Source organism: Scyliorhinus canicula, chromosome 15 (assembly GCF_902713615.1).
Source record: "Scyliorhinus canicula chromosome 15, sScyCan1.1, whole genome shotgun sequence".
Classification (NCBI taxonomy): Eukaryota; Metazoa; Chordata; class Chondrichthyes; order Carcharhiniformes; family Scyliorhinidae; genus Scyliorhinus; species Scyliorhinus canicula.
In genome coordinates, this window is record NC_052160.1 from 1095630 (window position 1) to 1117247 (window position 21618).

The following is a 21618-nucleotide window of genomic DNA, read 5'->3' on the forward strand; positions in this document are numbered from 1 at the left end:
CAACTCAACAATGATATCAACTTCCATTTATTCATTTATGTTCCGAATTTATAAAAGAAAAGCCAAGATGTTTGTTTTATAGATAACCGAGGTACATTCAGAAAAAATAAACATTGAACCAAAGCAGTGGTGACAAAGAGCTTGGCCATTGGCTTTTAAAAGTTTGAAAAATATTTCCAAAGTTCTATTTCAAATGTTTTTGGTGGAAATTGCTATAATCTATTGCAGTAAAGCCTCCATGCTCGGAAGAGAATGTTATTTAGAGGTTGTATGATAGTCGAGGTTAAATTTACATTATGTACGATGGCAACATTGCATCAAGGCTCTCTATTTGGCCACTGTGCCGTGTAATAAGCTAACGAATACTGTGAGACGTCCTGTTCTCGCTCCTCGTCTAGGCTGCTGAACATCATGCTACTGGTGTGGAGTTGGATCTCGAGTTCACTTCAGATGGTTTCCCTATTCTGATGCACGATCGTACTGTGGATCGCACAACTGATGGTATCGGTTCTCTTGATCACTTAACTTTCGAAGAGGTCCGAAAACTTAACCCGGCAGCCAAGCACAGACTGCAGTATGTAATCAGAATGTTCCCCACACTGATTATAGTGACAAAAATACAGTTTTACATATGCTGCCCATAGATTTCCCAATCTGTAAGAATTAGACTATATTCTTTCAATGTGCTATTATTTCAGGAGTGTTGCAGCACTGTACAGTTTGAAAAACTGCCCGTTATTGTCCTTTCTGCAGTTGCGATAAATGCATTGTTTTTATTTTGATTGCACTCCATACAAAGATTTGGATTGTGACACCTTGAAGAACTGCAGTAAAATATGGGGTGGTGGTGGTGTCACGAGGCTAGTAATCCAGAGGCCAGGGCTAATTCTCTGGGGACATGGGTTCAAATCCCACCGGCACCTGGTGGAATTTAAATGCAATGAGTTAGTCTGGAATTGAAAGCTATCTCCGCAATGGTGACCACAAAACTATCGTCTATTGTTACAAAAAACAATCTGGTTCACTAAACCTGCCATCCTTACCTTGTCTGGCCTACACGAGACTCCAGATCCGCAGAAATGGGGTTGACTGCCCTCAAAGTGAGACACTCAGTTTAAACGTAGTAGGGAATGGGCAACAAATGCTGGCCAAGCCAGCAACGGCCACATCCCGTGAAATAAAGAAATGTAAATGTGAATATTCTCTGGGACTCCTTTGGTCGCAATCTGATCTGAAATATGGATAACGGTGTGATTATATTGGACTCAAATCAGTTTCTGCATTACAGTGACATTCCATTATAATTACAAAGTTGTATTCTGACTCATTTGTGGATAAGGCAGTGTGAGAACACCTCACCGAGGCTGTCTCACACCAGTGGGTTTGACAGCACGTGGAGCAGCATTGGGCTGGGTGTAAATCTGCCCTAAACAGCAGCCAAAATCCTTGGACCACTTTGTAAAACTGAGTAACACTTAATGAATTGGGTTGGAGCACAGGTGCTACAGCTGATTCAGTACATTTAAAATACAACGGTCATGTAGGCACACTTACAAAGAACTACTGTCTCAATCAAATAGTTATAAATACATTTAGAAATAACCCTTACATACTTAGCAGGACACTTTGACATCTGTGGTAAATTGCGACCCTTGACTAAACATGGTGAACTGTAACTAGTGGGGTGCCACAGGGGTCAGCCCTTAGACCTCAACTGTTTATAATCTTAAAAAATAATCTGCAAGCAGCGACAGAGTGTAACATAGCAACATTTGCGGATGAGACTAAAATAGGTGGGAAAGCAGGCAGTGAAGAGGAGATACAGATTTTACAGACGGATAGAGATAGGCTAGGAGATTGGGCCACAATTTGGCAGATGGAGTTTAATGTGGATAAGTGTGAGGTTATCCATTTTGGCCGAAAAATAGTCAGGCAAATTATTGTGTAAATGGAAAGCAGATTCAAAATGCATCAGGCAGAGGGATCTGGGTGTCTTTGTTCATGAATCGCAGAAAGTCAGTATGCAGGTACAGCATGTAATAAAAGCCAATGGAATGTTAGCGTGTATTGCGAAAGAACTGGAGTATAAAAGTAGAGAAGTGTTTTTGCAATTGTATAGGGTATTAGTCAGACCACATCTGGAGTATTGTGTCCAGTTTTGGTCTCCTTATTTGAGGAATGATGTGGTGACAATGGAGGCAGTTCAGAGGAGGTTCACCAGATTGATTCCGGGGATGAAAGGGTTGACGTATGAGGAGAGATTAAACAGTTCGGGGTTATACTCGCTGGAGTTTACATGGATGAGAGGGGATCTAATCGAGGTGTATAAAATACTAAAAGGGATTGATAAAGTAAACAGAGATCAAATGTTCCCCCTTGTGGGTCAATCTAGAACGAGGCGTCACAGATATAGGCTGAGAGACGGTAGATTTAGAACTGAGATGAGGAGGAACTACTTCTCGCAGAGGGCAGTGAATTTGTGGAACTCGCTGCCCCCATAGTGTGGTGGAGTCTGAGTCATCAAATGGTTTCAAGAGAGATAGATATATTTCTGATTTTAAAAACGGGTTAAAGGGAAATGGGGAACAGGTTGGGAGGTGGATCTGACTGAATGGCGGAGCAGGTTCGAAGGGCTGAATTGCCGATGTCTGCTCCTAATTCCTATGTTTCTAAGTGATTGAATTCTTTTTTGTTCATATTGAATTCGACGACTTCTAAAATTTGAAAAATATAAGGTTTATATGGAGTTTAATGTGGATAAGTGTGAGGTTTCCATTTTGGCCGAAAAATAGTCAGGCAAATTATTGTGTAAATGGAAAGCAGATTCAAAATGCTTTTTTTTACTGTCAGAGCCTAATTTCTGCCAGTCTCTGTTTGTCTCTTTGTTTTCTTATTGTTTGAAAATGTATATTAATTACTTCTGTTCCTATTTGCTGCTGACCTGTACAATTAGAAAGCGTTTTGTGAATAGATTAGGTCAGGGAGTGAGAGCAGAAAGGTTATTTTAAAAACACATCAAAAAATCAGATTTTAGCCGTTTTCCATTGTTTCTTTAAAACATTAATTGTTGAATGACACTAGATTCCATGCTCTTATACTCTATAAAATGCATAGTGAATAAGTAAATATTGTTTTCCATTAAGAGAAACTTCATTTGTAAGCAATGAGCCTGTTTTTGAACAGATTTTAAAATGCTAAAGGTTAAATTTATGTTGTAAACCTTCCATTTTTAATATGATTTGTGTTCTATTCCGTGCAGCAAATATTTTCCACATGAGAAGGTCCCAACATTGGAGGAAGCTATCGTGGAAAGCCTCAAAGGCAACATGACAATTTATTTTGATGTCAAAGGTCATGCAGCTCAGGTACAATACGTTTTATAACCTCCGTAAGCCAGCTACATTCCACTGAGGAAATGTCTGAAAAACAGCGTCTGATTTGAGCCGATAGTGCCGTTAATGCCAGCATTAAACATTTTCTAGAGCACAATGTTACAAGTCTAACTGAGATTGATGTTATTAGGTGGATGTTGATAAAATACTTTAAAAGACCTCTGCCTTCATGCAAATGCAATTGGAAGAATGTTTTTTTCATCCTGAAGAGTTTTGTAACAGAGATGTGACTTCAGATCACAGGATCATGTATATCGATTATTATGTTTAAAAGTTTTTGAATTTTATATTGCGGCATTCCTGAAATTGACACTTCTCATATCTGTCACTATAGTGTCTTCATTTTTCCTTCACTCTCCTCTGCAACGTTACCTCTTCAATCTCTTGCTCCTTCGATCCTCTTTCTACTCCACAAGTGCTCCTGAATCCCATGACAATCATACCAATCCCTTTCCCTCGAATATCCTCTCAGTTCTGATATCATGTCTCGGAATGGAATTAAATCCCTTGATTGCCCAACTCCAAGACATGATATCAGAACTGAGAGAATATTCCTGGGAAAGGCTGAACAGGCTAATACTCTTTTCTCCTCAGATGAGAATGCAAAAGGTAGCCTAGTGGAGGTGGTTAAGATTGTGATAGGACTTGACAGAGTTGTCATAGGGAAAATGTTTTTACTTGTGGAGTAATCCCAAACTAGAGGTCATTAAGTAGTCAATATAAATCCAATAAGAATTTTTTGAGAAACTTCTTTCTCTCAAGGGTGTGGAACTCCCAGCTTCAGGGAGTGGTGAGGTGATAGCATTGGTGGGTTTAAGGTAAAGTTAGAAAAGCACACAGAGGAATAGAGGGGTATGCTGATGGGGGTGGGTGAAAACAGATTAGAAATAGCTCATGTGGAACATAGCTGCTGACATAGACTACTTGGACAGAATTGCTGTGCTGTAAACTCTTCTGTAAGCATTTGTTTAAGCTTCACTTCCCTTTCTTGCATCTTCACTTCCAGAATCCCCAGCACTGACCTTCTCAATCGTTCTCATTGTAACTGTTGCTCCTCCGTGAAATTATCTATCGGTCAGCTTACCTAAACAGTGTTGACAAAGTCCAAATCAGCTAGATACCACTTCTCTCTACTTCAATACTACTTCTGGTCTTTCTGACTTCCTGTATGATATCAAATCATGGATGGGTCATAAACTTCTTAAACTGAGCACTGAGAATATAGGTGTCATTTTTGTCTCTTGCCAAAAATGGCACTGACTCCATCGCCCTCCCTCGTTACTTAGTCAGAGCCATATCTTGCAAAACCAGTTTGACCGTACACTGGGTGAAAACCCCAGATTTTCTCCATCACCCATACTGTTTATTTCTAATTCTGATATTCCTACCTTAGCCTCTCTTCTACTGAAAGCCTCAATCACCTTTTGGACATCTTCAGATTCTATTTCACCCACGTCTTCTCTGTTGGCCTTCCACCTTGCACCCTCCATTAATCTCAATTTGTCCACAATACAGCCACCTGTAAGTACAAAATTCTACTCGCCAATTGCTCACATTCTTATTAACCTAAAAAGGCATTTAGTTCCCTGATGTATTACAGGCAAAATAATTGATCTCCTATTCAACCTCCTGGTTGGTCTTACCCACCTCATAGACCATACAGTGCAGAAGGAGGCCATTCGGCCCATCGAGTCTGCACCGACCCACTTAAGCCCTCACTTCCACCCTGTCTCCGTAACCCAATAACCCCTCCTACCCTTTTTTGGTCACTAAGGGCAATTTATCATGGCCAATCCACCTAACCTGCACATCTTTGGACTGTGGGAGGAAACCGGAGCACCCGGAGGAAACCCACGCAGACACGGCGAGAACATGCAGACTCCGCACAGAGACCCAGCAGGGAATCGAACCTGGGACCCTGGTGCTGTGAAGCCACAGTGCTATCCACTTGTGGTACTGTGCTGCCCACAGATCAATACTGAAACATTCTGTAGCTTTGCATATCCTCTGCGATCTTCCAAATGTGGCTTTTTGTATGTCTTCCCATTGGAGCGTCATGAGTGGAACTCCTAGAGATTGGTGGGGGAGATGGTGAGGGTGGACAGGAGATATGCGGAGGCCCTGGAGGAGGGATTGTTGCGGGAGCGGTGCAGCCTTCAGGCTGAGTTTGACTTGTTGACCACCAGAAAGGCGGAAGCTCAGTAGAGGAAGGCACAGGGTGTGGTGTATGAATATGGGGAGAAGGCGAGCAGGTTGCTGGCACACCAGCTCCGTAAGCGGGATGCGGCTAGAGAGATTGGTGGAGTTAAGGATCGGGGAGGAAATGTGGTACGAAGTGGGGTAGACATCAATGGGGTCTTCAGGGACTTCTACGAGAAACTGTATCGGTCCGAACCCCCGGTGGAGGAGGGGGGGATGGGGCGCTTTTTGGATCGGCTGAGATTCCCGAGGGTGGAGGAGGGACAGGTGGAGGGACTGGGGGTGCCAGTTGAGCTGGAGGAGCTGGTTAAAGGGATAGGGAACATGCAGTCGGGGAAGGCGCCGGGGCCGGATGGGTTCCCGGTTGAATTTTATAAGATGTATGCAGACCTGTTGGGCCCCCTGTTGGTTAGGACCTTTAACGAGGCAAGGGAGGGGGGGCTTTGCTCCCGACGATGTCTCGGGCGCTGATCTCCCTGATTCTTAAGCGGGACAAGGATCCCCTGCAGTGTGGGTCATACAGGCCGATCTCACTCTTGAATGTGGACGCCAACCTGTTGGCAAAGATCTTAGCCACGAGGATTTGAGGACTGTGTGCCGCAGGTTATCCACGAGGATCAAACGGGGTTTGTGAGAGGGAGGCAGCTGAACACTAACATATGGAGGCTCTTGAACGTTATGATGATGCCGGCGGTAGAAGGGGAGGCGGAGATAGTGGTGGCACTGGACGCGGAGAAGGCCTTTGAGTGGGGGTACTTGTAGGAGATGCTGGAAAGGTTCGGGTTTGTGGAGGGGTTGTCGGGTGGGTGAGGCTATTATATGAGGCCCCGATGGAGAGCGTGGCCACGAATAGGAGGAGGTCGGAGTATTTTCGGTTACACCGAGGGACGAGGCAGGGGTGTCCCTTGTCCCCCCTACTTTTTGCATTGGCAATTGAGCCCCTGGCTCAAGGGGGCTGGTGCGGGGTGGGGAGGAGCACCGAGTGTCGCTCTATGCGGATGACCTATTGTTGTATGTGGCGGACCCGGTGGGGGGAATGCCGGAGGTGATGAGGATTCTCCGGGAATTTGGGGACTTTTCGGGGTACAAGCTCAACTTTGGGAAGAGCAAGCTGTTTGTGATACACCCGGGAGACCAGGAGGGGGGGATTGGTAGGCTCCCATTGAAAAGGGCGCAGAGGAGCTTTAGGTACTTGGGGGTGCAGGTGGCCAGGAGCTGGGGGGCCCTGCATAAGCAAAACCTCACATGGCTGGTGGAGCAAATGGAGGAGGAGTTTAAGAGGTGGGACATGTTGCCGCTGTCTCTGGCGGGTAGGGTGCAGTCAGTCAAGATGACGGTGCTTCCGAGATTTCTGTTCCTGTTTCGGTGCCTCCCCATCTTTATCCCAAAGGCCTTTTTCAGACGGGTTAACAGGAGCATTACGGGGTTAGTGTGGGCACATGGGACCCTGAGGGTGAGAAGGGTGTTCTTGGAGCGGGGCAGGGATAAGGGGAGGCTGGCGCTGCCCAACCTCTGTGGGTACTATTGGGCTGCCAATGCAGCGATGGTGCGTATGTGGGTGATGGAGGGGGCAGCATGGAAGAGGATGGAGATGGTGTCCTGCGTGGACACGAGCCTGGAGGCGCTGATGACGGCACCGCTGCCGTTCCCTCCAACGAGGTATACCACGAGCCCGGTGGTGGTGGCTACCCTTAAAATTTGGGGTCAATGGAGGCGGCACAGGGAGGAGGTGGGGGCCTCGATGGGATCCCCGATACGGGGGAACCACCGGTTTGTTGTTGATATTAAGCAAAAATTTGAATAAAAATTATTTTTTTTAAAAAAAATGACTGGAACTCCTTCTCTAAACTTTGCCTTTTATTTTCTCTCTTTTAGATCGCGATTGTGGAGGGAGTTGAATAGTAGATTAGACTATTTCAGCCTCAAAGGATGTAAATATTTAGATATTGAAAGAACAGGTTTAAAGGTGGCTGACAGGTCACCAGACCATATTAGTAATATAATCAGCTTGTTCTCGGTTTCTGGACAATGAGGATTGGGAGATTACCAGGCTAGTATAATTGCACATGTCCGTAATAAACTCCACACCTATTGCAAAACACAATAGGAAAGGAGATGAATATCCTAATATCTTGATATCCCAACATCTCTTTCACTTTTCAATTCTGCTTTTCTTTTGATCTTATTCTGCTTTCAATGTGACCAGCACAAACAAACACAGATTAACTGATTGTTGATTACTTAGCTATTTATAAACTCTTGCTCTATACGCGGATTAGCTGCTGTAGTTGTCAGCAAAACAATGGCTCCAAATTGTTCAGGTTTTAGCGAGAATGCAGAGGCGATTTACTGCGGTGGTACTAGAACAGTAAGATGCAAAGATTAGCAAAGCTAAGGTGTTCTCCTTGCAGCAGGGAAGGTTAAAGAGAAACTTAATTTGTGTTCAAAATAATGAAGGGTTTTGATCGACCAAATAAGGAGAAACTGTTTCCAGAAGAGACAGATTTAAGGTTAGTTGCTTAAAGAAGCAGAGGCAAATGCGGAGACATTATTTTACGCAGTAAGTTATGATTTGTGATGGTGTGTGAGAAAGGGCGCTGGAAGTAGATGTGGTAATAACTTTCAAAAGGGAATTGGATTTATTTGAAAGAGAAAAAGATTGGAGGGCAATTGAATTGGGACAACTGAGCGAGACTTAATGGGCCAAATGGTGTCCTTTGGTGCTCCTATTCGATGAATTGGAATATGGGTTAGGGAGTGGGCTGTTTTGACCCATAGGTTTTTTATCTCACTGTGTGCTGATCTGTATCTCAACTCCATCCAGCTGCTGAGGTTCCAGAACTTTTACCACTCAAGTCCAGCAAAAATCCATCTTGGGTTTTAAATTATTACCTGAAAGCAAGCACAAATTTTTGTAGGAGATCATTCCAAACTTCTCCCACCCTTCGCTTGATGAAGTTTTTAAAAATTCATTTGTGGGATTTGGGTACCGCTGGTTATGCCGGCATTTATTCACAATCACAGACAAATACAGTGCGGAAAAGGCCCTTCAGCCCATCAGGTCTGCACCACCACATGAAAGGCACCTGATCTGCCAATCCTGATCCCATTTGCCAGCACTTGGCCCATAGCCTTGAATGTTAAGACATGCCAAGTGCTCATCCAGTATTTTTCTAAAGGATGTGAGGCATCCCGCCTCTGCCACCCTCCCAGGCAGCGCATTCCAGACCGTCATCACCCTCTGGGTACAACGCGTTTCCTCACATCCCCCCAAACCTCCCACCCCTCACTTTGAACTTGTATCCTCTTGTAACCAACCCTCCAACCAAGGGGAACAGCTGCTCCCTATCCACCCTGTCCGTGCCCCTCAGAATCTTCTACACCTTGATCAGGTCACCCCTCAGTCTTCTCTGCTCCAGCGAAAACAACCCAAGCCTATCCAACCTCTCTTCATAACTTAAATATTCCACCCCAGGCAACATCCTGGTGAATCTCCTCTGCACCCCCTCCAGTGCAATCACATCCTTCCTATAACGCGCTGACCAGAATGGCACACAGTACTCCAGCTGTGGCCTCACCTTCCTGCTTTTGTAATTTATGCCCCGATAGCAAGTGTACTATATGCCTTTTTCACCTCCCTATTAACCTATCCTTCTGCCTTCAGAGATCTATTTACAAACACGCCAAGGTCTCTTTGTTCCTCAGGACTTCCCAGTGTGGTGCCATTCATTGATTACTTCCTTGTCAAATTGCTCCTTCCCAAGTATAACAGCTCACACTTCAGGATTAAATTCCATCGGCCACTTTTCTGCCCATTTGACCATCACGTCGATATCTTCCTCTAACCCAAGACTCTTAGCCTCACTGTTAAGCACTCGGCCTATCTTTGTGTCATCCGCAAACTTACTGATCCTACCCTACACATAGTCAGCTAAATCATTTATATTAATGACGAATACTAGGGGACCCAGCACGGATCCCTGTGGTACGCCACTGGACACTGGCTTCCAGTCACTAAAGCAGCCGTCTGTCATTACCTTCCGTCTCCGACAGCTCAGCCAGCTTTGAATCCACAATATCAATTTCCCCTGCATCCCATGTGTATTTGCCGCCTTTATAAGTCTCCCATGTGGGACCTTGTCAAAGGCTTTGTTGAAATCCATGTAAACTGCATCAACTGCACTACCCTCATCTAACACTTAGTCACATGCTCAAAAATTCAATCAAATTTGTCAGGCATGGCCTCCTCCTGACTAAAGCCAGGCTGACTATACCTGATCAAACCTTGCCTCTCCTTCAGAATTTTCTCCATTAGTTTCCCCACCACTGACGTGAGACTCACTGGCCTGTAGTTCAATGGCTTACCCCTACAGCCTTTCTTAAATAGTGGGGTCACATTCACAGTTCTCCAGTCCTCTGGCACCTCTCCAGTGGCCAGAGAAGAATTAGAAATTTGGAGCCTTCCACAGCAACCTGGGCCATAATTTATCCAGACCTGGAGATTTGGCCCCTTTATAGCCTGCCAACACCACCTATAGACAGTGGATGTGGTGTGTTTGGACTTTCAGAAGGCTTTTGACAAAGTCCTGCAAAAAAAGAGATTAGCGTGTAAAATTAAAGCGCATGGGATTGAGGGCAGTGTATTGAGATGGATAGAAAACTGGTTGTCAGACAGGAAACAAAGAGTAGGAATGAATGTGTCTTTTTCAAATTGGCAGGCAGTAACTAGTGGGGTACCAAAGGAATCGGTGCTGGGACCCCAGCTGTTCACAATATATATTAATGATTTGGATGAGGGAGCAAAATGTCATATCTCCAAATTTGCAGATGACACCAAGTTGTGTGGGAGGGTGAGCTGTGAGGAGGATGCTGAGATCCTTCAGTGTGATGTGGACAAGTTGAGTGAGTGGGCAAATGAATGCCAGATGCAGTATAATTTGGATAAATGTGAGGTTATCCACTTTGGTAGCAAAAACAAGAAGGCAGATTATTATCTGAATGGCCATAAATTAGGAGAGTGGAACATGTGCAACGAGACCTGGGTGCCCTCGTACACCAATCACTGAAGGTAAGTATGCAGCTGCAGTAGGCGGTAAAGAAGGCAAACGGTAAGCTAGCCTTCATTGCGAGAGGATTCGAGTACAGAAACAGAGATGTCTTGCAATCATACAGGGCCTTGGTGAAGCCACACCTGGAATATTGTGTGCCGTTTTGGTCATCTTACCTGAGGAAGGATGTTCCAGCTATAGAGGAGTTCAGAGAAGGTTTACCAGACTGATTCCTGGGATGGCAGGATTGATGTACGAGGAGAGATTGAATCGGTTAGGATTGTATTCACTGGAGTTCAGAAGAATGAGGAGGGGATGTCATAGAAACCTATAAAATTCTAACAGGACTGGACAGGGTAGATGCAGGAAGGATGTTCCTGCTGGCGGCGAGTCCAGAACCAGGGGTCACAGTCTGAGGATATGGGGTAGACCATTTAGGACAGAAATGGTGTGAAATTTCTTCACCCAGAGAGTGGTGAGCCTGTGGAATTCGTTACCACAGGAAGTAGTTGAGTCCAAAACATTGTATGGTTTCAAGAAGCAGTTAGATATCGCACTTAGGGTAAAGGGGATCCAAGGATATGGGGGAAAGTGGGATAAGGCTATTGAGTTGAAAGATCAGCCAAGATCGTAATGAATGGCGGAGCAGACCTGAAGGGCTGAATGGCCTCCTCCTACTCTTTGTTTCTAATACCATGTCCCTTCCTATGACAATTTGCTCACAGTCTCTCTCCCAGAGTTCCATATCTGCCTCCTCAAACTTTTGGGTGAAGACAGATGTGAAATATTCATTTAACACCCCACCAATGTCCTCTGGTTCCACCCACAGTTTCCCCCTTGGCCCCTAATGGGCCTTACATTTTCCCTAGTTTTCCTCTTCCCATTGATATCCCTATAGAATATTTTGGGATTTTACCAACTAGAGATTTCTCATATACCCTCTTTGCTCTCCTAATTGCTTTCTGAAGCTCCATCCTGCACTTTCTGTATTCCATTTGTGCCTTTGTTGAGTTGCTCCCCTTGTAGTTATTAAAAGCCTCTCTCCTCCTTCTCATTATATCCTGAATACAGGGCAGCAAGGTGCACAGTGGTTAGCACTGCAGCCTACGGCGTTGAGGACCTGACTTTGAATCCTGGCCCTGGGTCATTGTCCATGTGGAGTTTGCGCATTCTCCCCATGTCTGCGTGGGTAGGGCAGCACGATAGCCTAGTGGTTAGCACAACCACCTCACGGCGCTGAGGTCCCAGGTTCGATCCTGGCTCTGGGTCGCTGTCCGTGTGGAGTTTGTACATTCTCCCTGTGTCTGCGAGGGTTTCGCCCCCACAACCCAAAAATGTGCAGAGTAGGTGGATTGGCCACTCTAAATTGCCCCTTAATTGGAAAAAATAATTGGGTAATCTAAATGTCTGCGTGGGTTTCACCCCCACAACCCAAAAGATGTGTAGGTTAGTTGGGTTGGCCATGCTAAATTGCCCCTTAATTGGAAAAAAATAATTGGGTACTCTAAATTTATTTTAAAAAATTATATCCTGAATATCTCTGGTCATCCATGGTTCTCTGGGCTTGTTACTCCTTCCTATTAGCCTAGAAGGAACATGTTGGGCCTGTTCCCTCCCCATTTCCTCTTCGAACACCCCCCACTGCTCTTCCGTAGATCTCCCCACCAGTAACTTGTTCCAATCTGCCTTATTTTACTAAAGTCTGCTCTCTCCCAATTCAAGACCTTTTTCTGCAATTTGTCTATTTCCTTGTCCATAACAAACTTAAATTGCACCATGTTGTGGTCACTATCACTAGAATGCTCCTCCACCATCACCTCAACCACCTGTCCACCTTCATTCCCCTGAATTAGGTCCAGCACTGCACCATCCCTGTTGGACCCTCCACATGTTGAGCTAAACAGTTCTCTTGCATACGTTTTACAAACTGCTCCATCTAAACCCTTAACACGATGATTATCCCAGTTAATGTTGGGAAAGTTGAAATCACCCACTATATTTACCTATTAAATCACCCCTATTATTATTTTTGCCCACTTCTGCAAATTGCGCACATATTTGCTTCTCAATTTCCCTCTCACTATAAACACCTCGCAATGTGGCTGTCTCTTTTATTCCTAAATTCTACCCACAAAGCTTCATTTAACACCACCCCCAAGATATCATCTCTCCCAACTGCAGTAATTGACTTCTTAATTAATTGTGCAATGCGTTTTTGCTCCCTCCCCTGTCCATCCTGAAGATTCTGTATCTGGGGATGTTAAGCTGCCAATCCTGCCCCTCCCTCAACCATGTCTCTGTGGTGGCTACTATATCACAATTCCATGTGTCAACCCTCGTCCTTAACTCATCCGTTTTATCTGTCATGCTCCGGGAAATAAAGTAGAGGCCATTCAGCCATGTTTTAATCTCCTGGAATTTACTACCACTATATTCCCTCTGACCTGATGGTTTTCTGATTTATACTGTGCCCTATTCTGCTAACAGTCTGCGGACACCCCCCACCCCGGCCGACACAGCATGAGCAAACCCGCCCGCAAGGATGGTTCAGATGTAGATCGTCCCACTTGTACCTGTCCCACCTTCCTCAGAAACGGTCCCAGTGATCTAGGAATCTAAAACCCTCCCTCCTGCACCAACTCTTAAGCCACGCATTCATCTGTGCTATTCTCCTATTTCTGTATTCACTGGTCCTGGCACTGGGAATAATCCAGAGATTACAACCCAAGAGGCCCTGATCTTTAGTCGATTACCTAATACCCTGAATTCTTGATGCAAGACTTTATCCCTTTTTCTACCTACGTCATTGGTACCAACATGTACCATGACCTTTGCCTTATTACTCTCCACCTTCAGGACGCCCTGCAGCCAATCAGTGACATCCCAGACTTGGGCACCAGGGAGGCATCACGACCACAGAAGTGCCTATCAGTGCTCCTAACTATGGAGTCCCCTATGACTATTGCTCTTTAGTGCTTTGACCGTTCCTGTTGAGCAACAGAGCCAGCCATACTGGGGCTGGTTTAGAACTGGCGCTGGTTTAGCACCGGGCTAAATCGCTGGCTTTGAAAGCAGACCAAGGCAGGCCAGCAGCACGGTTCAATTCCCGTACCAGCCTCCCCGAACAGGCGCCGGAATGTGGCGACTAGGGGCTTTTCACAGTAACTTCATTTGAAGCCTACTCGTGACAATAAGCGATTTTCATTTCATTTCATTAATGTTACCGATCTCCCACACCTCACAGTTCGAGCACTGCACCCCGCTGACTGACATATCTAGCACTAATTACTTAAGTCAAAATAAATAGTTACTAAATTTAGGAGTAATTAATTACATTAAAATAAATACTTGTTAAAATTAAAATGAACTATATGGTCCCTTGCGCTAGATTTCTCTGATAAATATTAAATGCTAAATGCACTAATCTCCACATTACTCCTTTACTTAGTTAATGACTCTAGTTTTTCAAATTTAGAAAATATTCCCAACCAGCCAATCAGCTTTACTGCGATGTCACATACCTAGTTGCTCTTCAGAAGGTGGTGGTGAGCTGCCTTCTTGAACCGCTGCAGTCCATGTGGTGTCGGTACACCCACTGTGCTGTTAGGGAGCGAGTTCCAGGATTTGGATTCAGCGACAGTGAAGGAATGGCTGATATATTTCCAAGTCAGGGTGGTGAGTGACTTCGAGAGGAACCTCCAGCTGGTGAGGTTCCCAGGTATCTGCTGTTCTTGTCCTTCCAGATGAAAATGAAATGAAATGAAAATCGCTTATTGTCACGAGTAGGCTTCAATGAAGTTTCTGTGAAAAGCCCCTAGTTGCCACATTCCGCCGCCTGTCCGGGGAGGCTGGTACGGGAATCGAACCGTGCTGCTGGCCTGCTTGGTCTGCTTTAAAAGCCAGCGATTTAGCCGAGTGAGCTAAACCAGCCCCTGTGAGCGAAACCAGCCCCTGTCTAAACCAGCCTACCAGATGGTAGTGGTCGTGGGTTTAGAAGGTGCTGTCTAAGGAACCTTGATGAGTTACTGCAGTGCATCTTGCAGATGGTGCACACGGCTGCCATTGTTTGTCGGTGGTGGAGGGTTTGGATGTTTGTGGGAGGGGGAATCAATCAAGCGGGGCTGCTTTGTCCTGGATGGTGTTGAGCTTCTTGAGTGTTGTTGGAGCTGTGCTCATCCAGGCAAGTAGAGAGTATTCCATTACGCTCCTGACTTGTGCCTTGTGGACAGCCTTTGGGGGATCAGGATGTGAGTTACTTGCCGTAGGATTCTTAGTCTTTGAACTGCCCTGGTAGTCACAGTATTAATGTGGCTAGTTTAGTTCAGTTTCTGAAGTGGTTTCTGCTGAGTGCTCTGGCTCTGATTTTAATGTTCTGCCTCCTTATCATTGGCTCCCCAGTGGGAAAAGTTTCTCCCTTTTAACCTACTGATTCCTTTCAAAATCCTAAAACAAATCCTCAATCCTAGGGCAGCACGGTAGCATTGTGGATAGCACAATTGCTTCACAGCTCCAGGGTCCCAGGTTCGATTCCGGCTTGGGTCACTGTCTGTGTGGAGTCTGCACGTCCTCCCCGTGTGTGCGTGGGTTTCCTCCGGGTGCTCCGGTTTCCTCCCACAGTCCAAAGATGTGCAGGTTAGGTGGATTGGCCATGCTAAATTGCCTTTAGTGTTGGGTGGGGTTACTGGGTTATGGGGATGGAGTGGAAGTGTTAACCTTGGGTAGGGTGCTCTTTCCAAGAGCCGGTGCAGACTTGATGGGCCGAATGGCCTCCTTCTGCACTGTAAGTTCTATGAAATCATCCCGTAACATTTTATTTTCCAAAAAATACTCGCCCAGTTCATGTGATCTTTACTCAAACTAGCCCTGAGAGCCTTGGTAATTTTCTGGTGAATCTAACTGAGAACAGTACATAATATTCTAAATGTCGTCTAATCAGGGTTTGGTACAAGAGTCGCAAAATTTCCTCTCTATATTTTAGCCCTCTGAGTTATCAACTTTAACATTCCATTAGCTTTTTTTTGTACACATCTGCTACATTTTGGTCACCTCTACACAAAGACCCCTAAATCTCTGACTCCCTGCTGTTTGTAGGTTTCCATCATTTAGATCACTTGTTCTTTGGGATATTCTGACATGTGAAGAGTGCTATATAAATGCAAGTTTGATTGTTTATTCTCAATCCTTCCTTACAACCAAGCTTTCTGACACCCATCCTAATCTCTCCCTCTAGTGTTCGGCAGTAACCCCTTTCCTATTCTTCATAACTCCAGTCTCCAAAGCACCTTGGGATGTTTTCTGTGTTAAAGGTGATGTAAGGATTTGGCTTAAGCACTGAAAGCGGGGGAAAGAAAGCTTGAAATGGATACCGGGAGTTTGGATTTTAGATTCCGTGTGAAACTTCTCGTTCAGTCATCATGGTCCTGCCCCTGCAATAACCCTTGTCCTCCACAGAAAATGTTGAAAAATAACATCGGTACTGCAGTCATGGACACTCGCTACTGAGTGAACACTGTGGCTAAATTTCATAATTTATCACTAGTGTTGTGGTTATATATGAGCTCTGATTAATACGCATTTCAGTTGAAAGGGTGAAAAGTATTGTACATATTAAATAGCAATGGCATGAATTTTAAAGGAGTCATTTATCTTTGTTTCACAGGCCTCTGCAGCCCTGAAAAAGATGTTCCAGGAGTATCCTGAACTGTACACCAAGAGCATTGTGTGTTCCTTTGATCCATTGGTCATCTTCAAGGTATTAAAAGCTTTAAACTACATGAAATGAACATAACTTTTGTTCCATGATTCTACTTTGAAGTTATATAGTTAGTGTTAAGCAAAACTGTCATAAATATGTCAGATTAGAATGTGTATTTTGTGCATTGGTCAATTTTACACACGAAACAAAAGAAAAATGTTTAATTTCTTATTTGTTTCATCCTTGCACTATTGCAGATGAAACAAGTTGACCATAATGTGGCAACTGCTCTCACACATCGACCTTGGAGGCTGAGTTTCTTTGGGAATGGTAAACCAAAGTTCCATGACTACAAGCAATATTGGTACATGTTGCTGGATATCATCCTGGACTGGTCTCTCCATGCCTTTTTGTGGAAGTTCTTTGGTATTTCTGCATTTCTAATGCAGAAGAATTTCATATCAATGTAAGTATTACAAACCTTAATCTGGTTCTCTCAAATTATTTGGCGGTTCAGTGGATTTGGATACCATTCTTTCTCCCAGAGATTTGGATCCAAGTTCAGCCATATAAATATCAAAATCTCTTAATCAATAGTGCTGTGAGGCCCAATGTGAAATAAGTTTGGGCATGTATTTTGACTTTGTTCTTGGAACATAAAGCTAGCGTTAATTTAGGAAAATTAAGTAATGAATTGGTAATTTGGTTTTAGGAATGGCTAAGTAGGTGATGGAAAAGAAGTCTCTTCTGAAGTTGGGAAGAATTGACATTGTTGGAGCAGGGGTAAAAGGAGCTTTACTCTGGCTGTGCTACTTGTCCTATGAAAACCTGATCCTGGTACTGTGGGCTAAAAAGAGAACGGGGCAAGATTTGTGAACGAGAAGCCTCGAGGTCTGGGTATGGCTAACGTCCTGTAGAAATGAACAGCAAAGTGTGGAGGTAAGCTGGCTGAGTCTGGAGGAAACACACTTTCCCCTCCTGGCTCACAAACATTTCCTTCTTTCCTCCTTTTACCAACAGGGATTCTCAAGGCCTCGCAACCCTGACCTCTGAGTTTAAAAATGCTGTGAAAGTGGAGACATGCAGCCTGTTTAAACTGTTTCAGCGAATACCTCACCTGAGAGCAGGTTGATTGCCTGACACGCCTCTGTTTAAAACTGAAAGTGGGTGACTTTATTCAACCCTCCCTTCTTGTGGGGAGGAATAAACATTGCCCCTGGGTATCTGATTTCTTAATGCCTCAGTTATAAAATCTAGTCTGCAGCCTTGCTGAACACAAATATCCTCAAAATATCCTTGCAAATGTTCTTTTGATTAGTCTGCATGAGTGGTTTCCTGTGACATTGTTGCTGGTGTCCATTGTTCACATTTTAATAAGAGGAAAGAAATTGCAGCTAAAATTGTACCTTTATATTTTAAGATTAGAATCTGGACACAGTGATGCCAGTTCTCATTCCTCACTGAAACTCTTCCTGTCAACTAAATCTCATTTATCACTACTCATCAAATTCCTCAATGTTGCAAAATATCCTGTTTTCCAGTCAACTGAAAAAAACTTGGTAACCATAATAGTGCCAGAGTACCGAAAACGGATTGTAAAACTCAAAATGTAAAGCTGGAAAGATTTGTTTCTCGACTGTTTTTGGTGGAGTTCACAGCTGTAGCTTTACGAAATGCTGAATGAACTGCAACATGATTGAGAAATAGAACCCCTGAAACAATATTTTAAAAGGGACAGATTTGTATATGATATGGCGTAGATCACGGAAATCATCAATAATTACCATCATGCTTCAGGTGGGTGGAGGAGAGAGAAAACGAGACAGATTGAGAACAAACTGACATCATCCATTACAGCCTTGTGGACCACATCGAGTTGTTGCATACAGCGGTGCTCGTACGTACTGTGGGTTTATCAGAGCCACTCTGCCCATTGTTGTGACTTTAGACTGCATGAAAAACCATCCTATGATCTTTGCTCCCAGCAGTACAGCTCTGAAGGGAAGTGTGTTTTTGTTCCTCCTGAATGCACCCACCAGCACTGGGTAGAGCCTTATTAAAGGCCACAATCACTACCAACCAGAATATCCATTAGGGCTTTGGCTTACGCATGTCTGGAATTTCATGGGAAGAATCTCTGTGCCATTAACCGTCCATCCCTCAGAACAAGTAAAGGTTGGTCGATTATCAACAGTGCTGACATATTGGATTACCAAGTCTGTCACAAAGTTGACACTGATGCAATATTTTGTAGCGAGCTGTCAACTTCAAGTTAATTTTAATCGAAAGAGACCTCATTTGCTTCTCTATTTCTAAGGAGGCTGGTCATTTGATAACTGCCAGCTGTAGGTTTGCGTTCTCGGGGGAATCCTAGCAGGATCTGCACAGGTAGTTTAATATCAATGCACCTCACTGTAAACATGTGAATAATTTTCCAACTTCCATCCAAATGCAGCTTGCATCATCAGTTGGCTGTACCAGTTAAAGTGGCAGAGCTTATTTTTTTTAATTTGAGTACCCAATTATTTTTTCCCAATTAAGGGGCAATTTAGCGTGGCCAATCCACCTACCCTGCACATCTTTGGGCTGTGGGGATGAGACCCACGCAGACACGGGAGAATGTGCAAACTCCACACAGACAGTGACCCAGGGCTGGGATCGAACCCGGGTCCTCAGTGCCATGCACAGCAGGTGGCAGAGCTTTAATAGTACCTGCTTGTCTCTGCAACTGAATCCTTGCTGGGAGCTCATTACATGTCATCTCATTTCCAGGTAATACAAGATGGACATTTACCTTCATAGCAGTGAATGCTGGATGTCCAGCTTCACGGATATACATCGATTCCCATTCGTCACTGCTTAGTTCATAGAACATAGAACATTACAGCGCAGTACGGGCCCTTCGGCCCTCGATGTTGCGCCGACCCGTGAAACCATCTGAAGCCTATCTGACCTACACTATTCCATTTTCATCCATATGTCTATCCATTGACCACTTAAATGCCCTTAAATTTGGCGAGTCTACAACTGTTGCAGGCAGGGCGTTCCACACCCCTACTACTCTCCGAGTAAAGAAACTGCCTCTGACATCTGTCCTATATCTACCACCCCTCAATTTAAAGCTATGTCCCCTCGTGTTGGTCATCACCATCCGAGGAAAAAGACTCTCACTGTCCACCTTATCTAACCCTTTGACTATCTTTTTTTTCTTAATTTAGAGTACCCAATTCATTTTTTCCAATTAAGGGGCAATTTAGCGAGTTCAATCCACCTACCTTGCACATCTTTGGGTTGTGGGGGCGAAACCCATGCAAACACGGGGAGAATGTGCGAACTCCACACGAACAGTGACCCAGAGCCGGGATCGAACCTGGGACCTCGGCGCCATGATGCAACAGGGCTAACCTGACTATCTTGTATGTCTCTATTAAGTCACCTCTCAGCCTTCTCCACTCTAACGAAAACAACCTCAAGTCCCTGAGCCTTTCCTCGTAAGACCTTCCCTCCATACCAGGCAACATCCTAGTAAATCTCCTCTGAACCCTTTCCAAAGCTTCCACATCCTTCCTATAATGTGGTGACCAGAACTGCACGCAGTACTCCAGGTGCGGCCGCACCAGAATTTTGTACAGCTGCAGCATGACCTCGTGGCTCCGAAACTCAATCTCCCTACTGATAAAGGCTAGCACACCATATGCCTTCTTAACAGCCCTATTAACCTGGGTGGCAACTTTCAGGGATTTATGTACCTGGATGCCGAGATCTCTCTGTTCATCTACACTACCAAGAATCTTGCCATTAGCCCAGTACTCTGCATTCCTGTTACTCCTTCCAAAGTGAACCACCTCACACTTTTCCGCATTAAACTCCATCTGCCACCAGCTCTGCAGCTTATCTATGTCCCTCTGTAACCTATAACATCCTTCAGCACTATCCACAACTCCACCGACCTTCGTGTCATCTGCAAATTTACTAACCCATCCTTCTACACCCTCTTCCAGGTCATTTATAAAAATTCAGCTCTTTATGAGAGACTTTTTTTAAAATTTAGAGTACCCAATTATTTTTTTCCAATTCAGGAGCAATTTAGCGTGGCCAGTCCACCTATCCTGCACATCTTTGGTTTGTGGAGGTGAAACCCACGCAGAAACGAGGAGATTGTGCAAACTCCACACAGACAGTGACCCAGAGCTGGGATTGAACCCAGGACCTCGGAGCCGTGAGGCAGCAGTGCTAATCATTGCTCCCATCATGCTGCCTCTTTATGAGAGACTCTGACTGCTTATTGATGGAAACATTTCTAAGTGGACGATTGGCTGGTGTTCCTCAACGGCTACGTGGGTGAGATCGTGGCCTACACTTAACGGCAGGTGGCGCCCGAAATGAGTCCCCACGAGCTTCTCGCCGTTATTTGGCTGTCTCGCTGTCTGATTCGCCTCAGTGTCTGGCTGCTATTGAGGAGGATCTGCTTTTAAACGCTCCCTCAGCACTCACTCCCAGTCAACACACAAGCATGGCAGCATGCAGCCCTGCTACTGGCTTTAGGGATGCTGACAGTGCCAAGCTTCTCGCCGGCATCGATGCGAGACGGGGCATCCTGTTCCCCTGAGGAGGCTGGAGAACCAGCAGCAGCGACACCAATACTGGGAGGCAGCGGCTGTTCCGGCAGCAATATAGGTGAAAAGCTGTACAATGTCAGAAGAAGACCAAAAACCTCCACCGAGCAGCAAGTTTACGTTGTCACCTCTCTCCAGACATCAGTTCCACCTGCCAACCCTCAAATTCCCAATCCCACCCTGCTCCCCCATCCGAGGAACGGGTCCTGAAATCGCAGGGTTGCCCAAGGAGAGAGCAATCATCGACAGCAAGTCACCGCAGAGGTGAGGATACACACTGCCCCTTCACCCAGCTGACCTGTCCCAAATGAGTTGTTCATGCCAGACAAAATTATCCTTCTCAATAAATAAAAGCAAATTACTGCAGATGCTGGAATCTGAAACCAAAGAGAAAATGCTGGAAAATCTCAGCATGTCTGGCAGCATCTGTAGGGAGAGAAACAAGCTAACGTTTCGAGTCCAGATGACCTCTTGTCTAAGCTGACAATGGCTTTGACAAAGGGTCATCTGGACTCGAAATGTTAGCTCTACGTTTGCACTGCCACAATGAAAAAATAAACTGGCTTCAAGGATTCCCGTGAAAACCCACTCCCTGCACCCCTCTGAGGCAAAGGTAGTTCAGTCTCGGACAGGACACACACCTCCGCCTCACCTCCCCCCCCCCCCCC

General features: G+C 45.0%; 1 protein-coding gene across 1 annotated transcript in view; it reads left to right on the forward strand.

The window, feature by feature from the left end:
• The window catches only part of gde1 (glycerophosphodiester phosphodiesterase 1), a 41680-nt gene that overhangs the window by 8245 nt on the left and 11817 nt on the right, over positions 1–21618 (forward strand). The window contains 4 exon segments of the mRNA XM_038820274.1: positions 399–574; positions 3260–3365; positions 16299–16391; positions 16592–16800. Coding sequence (XP_038676202.1) covers positions 399–574; positions 3260–3365; positions 16299–16391; positions 16592–16800 — 584 coding nt within the window.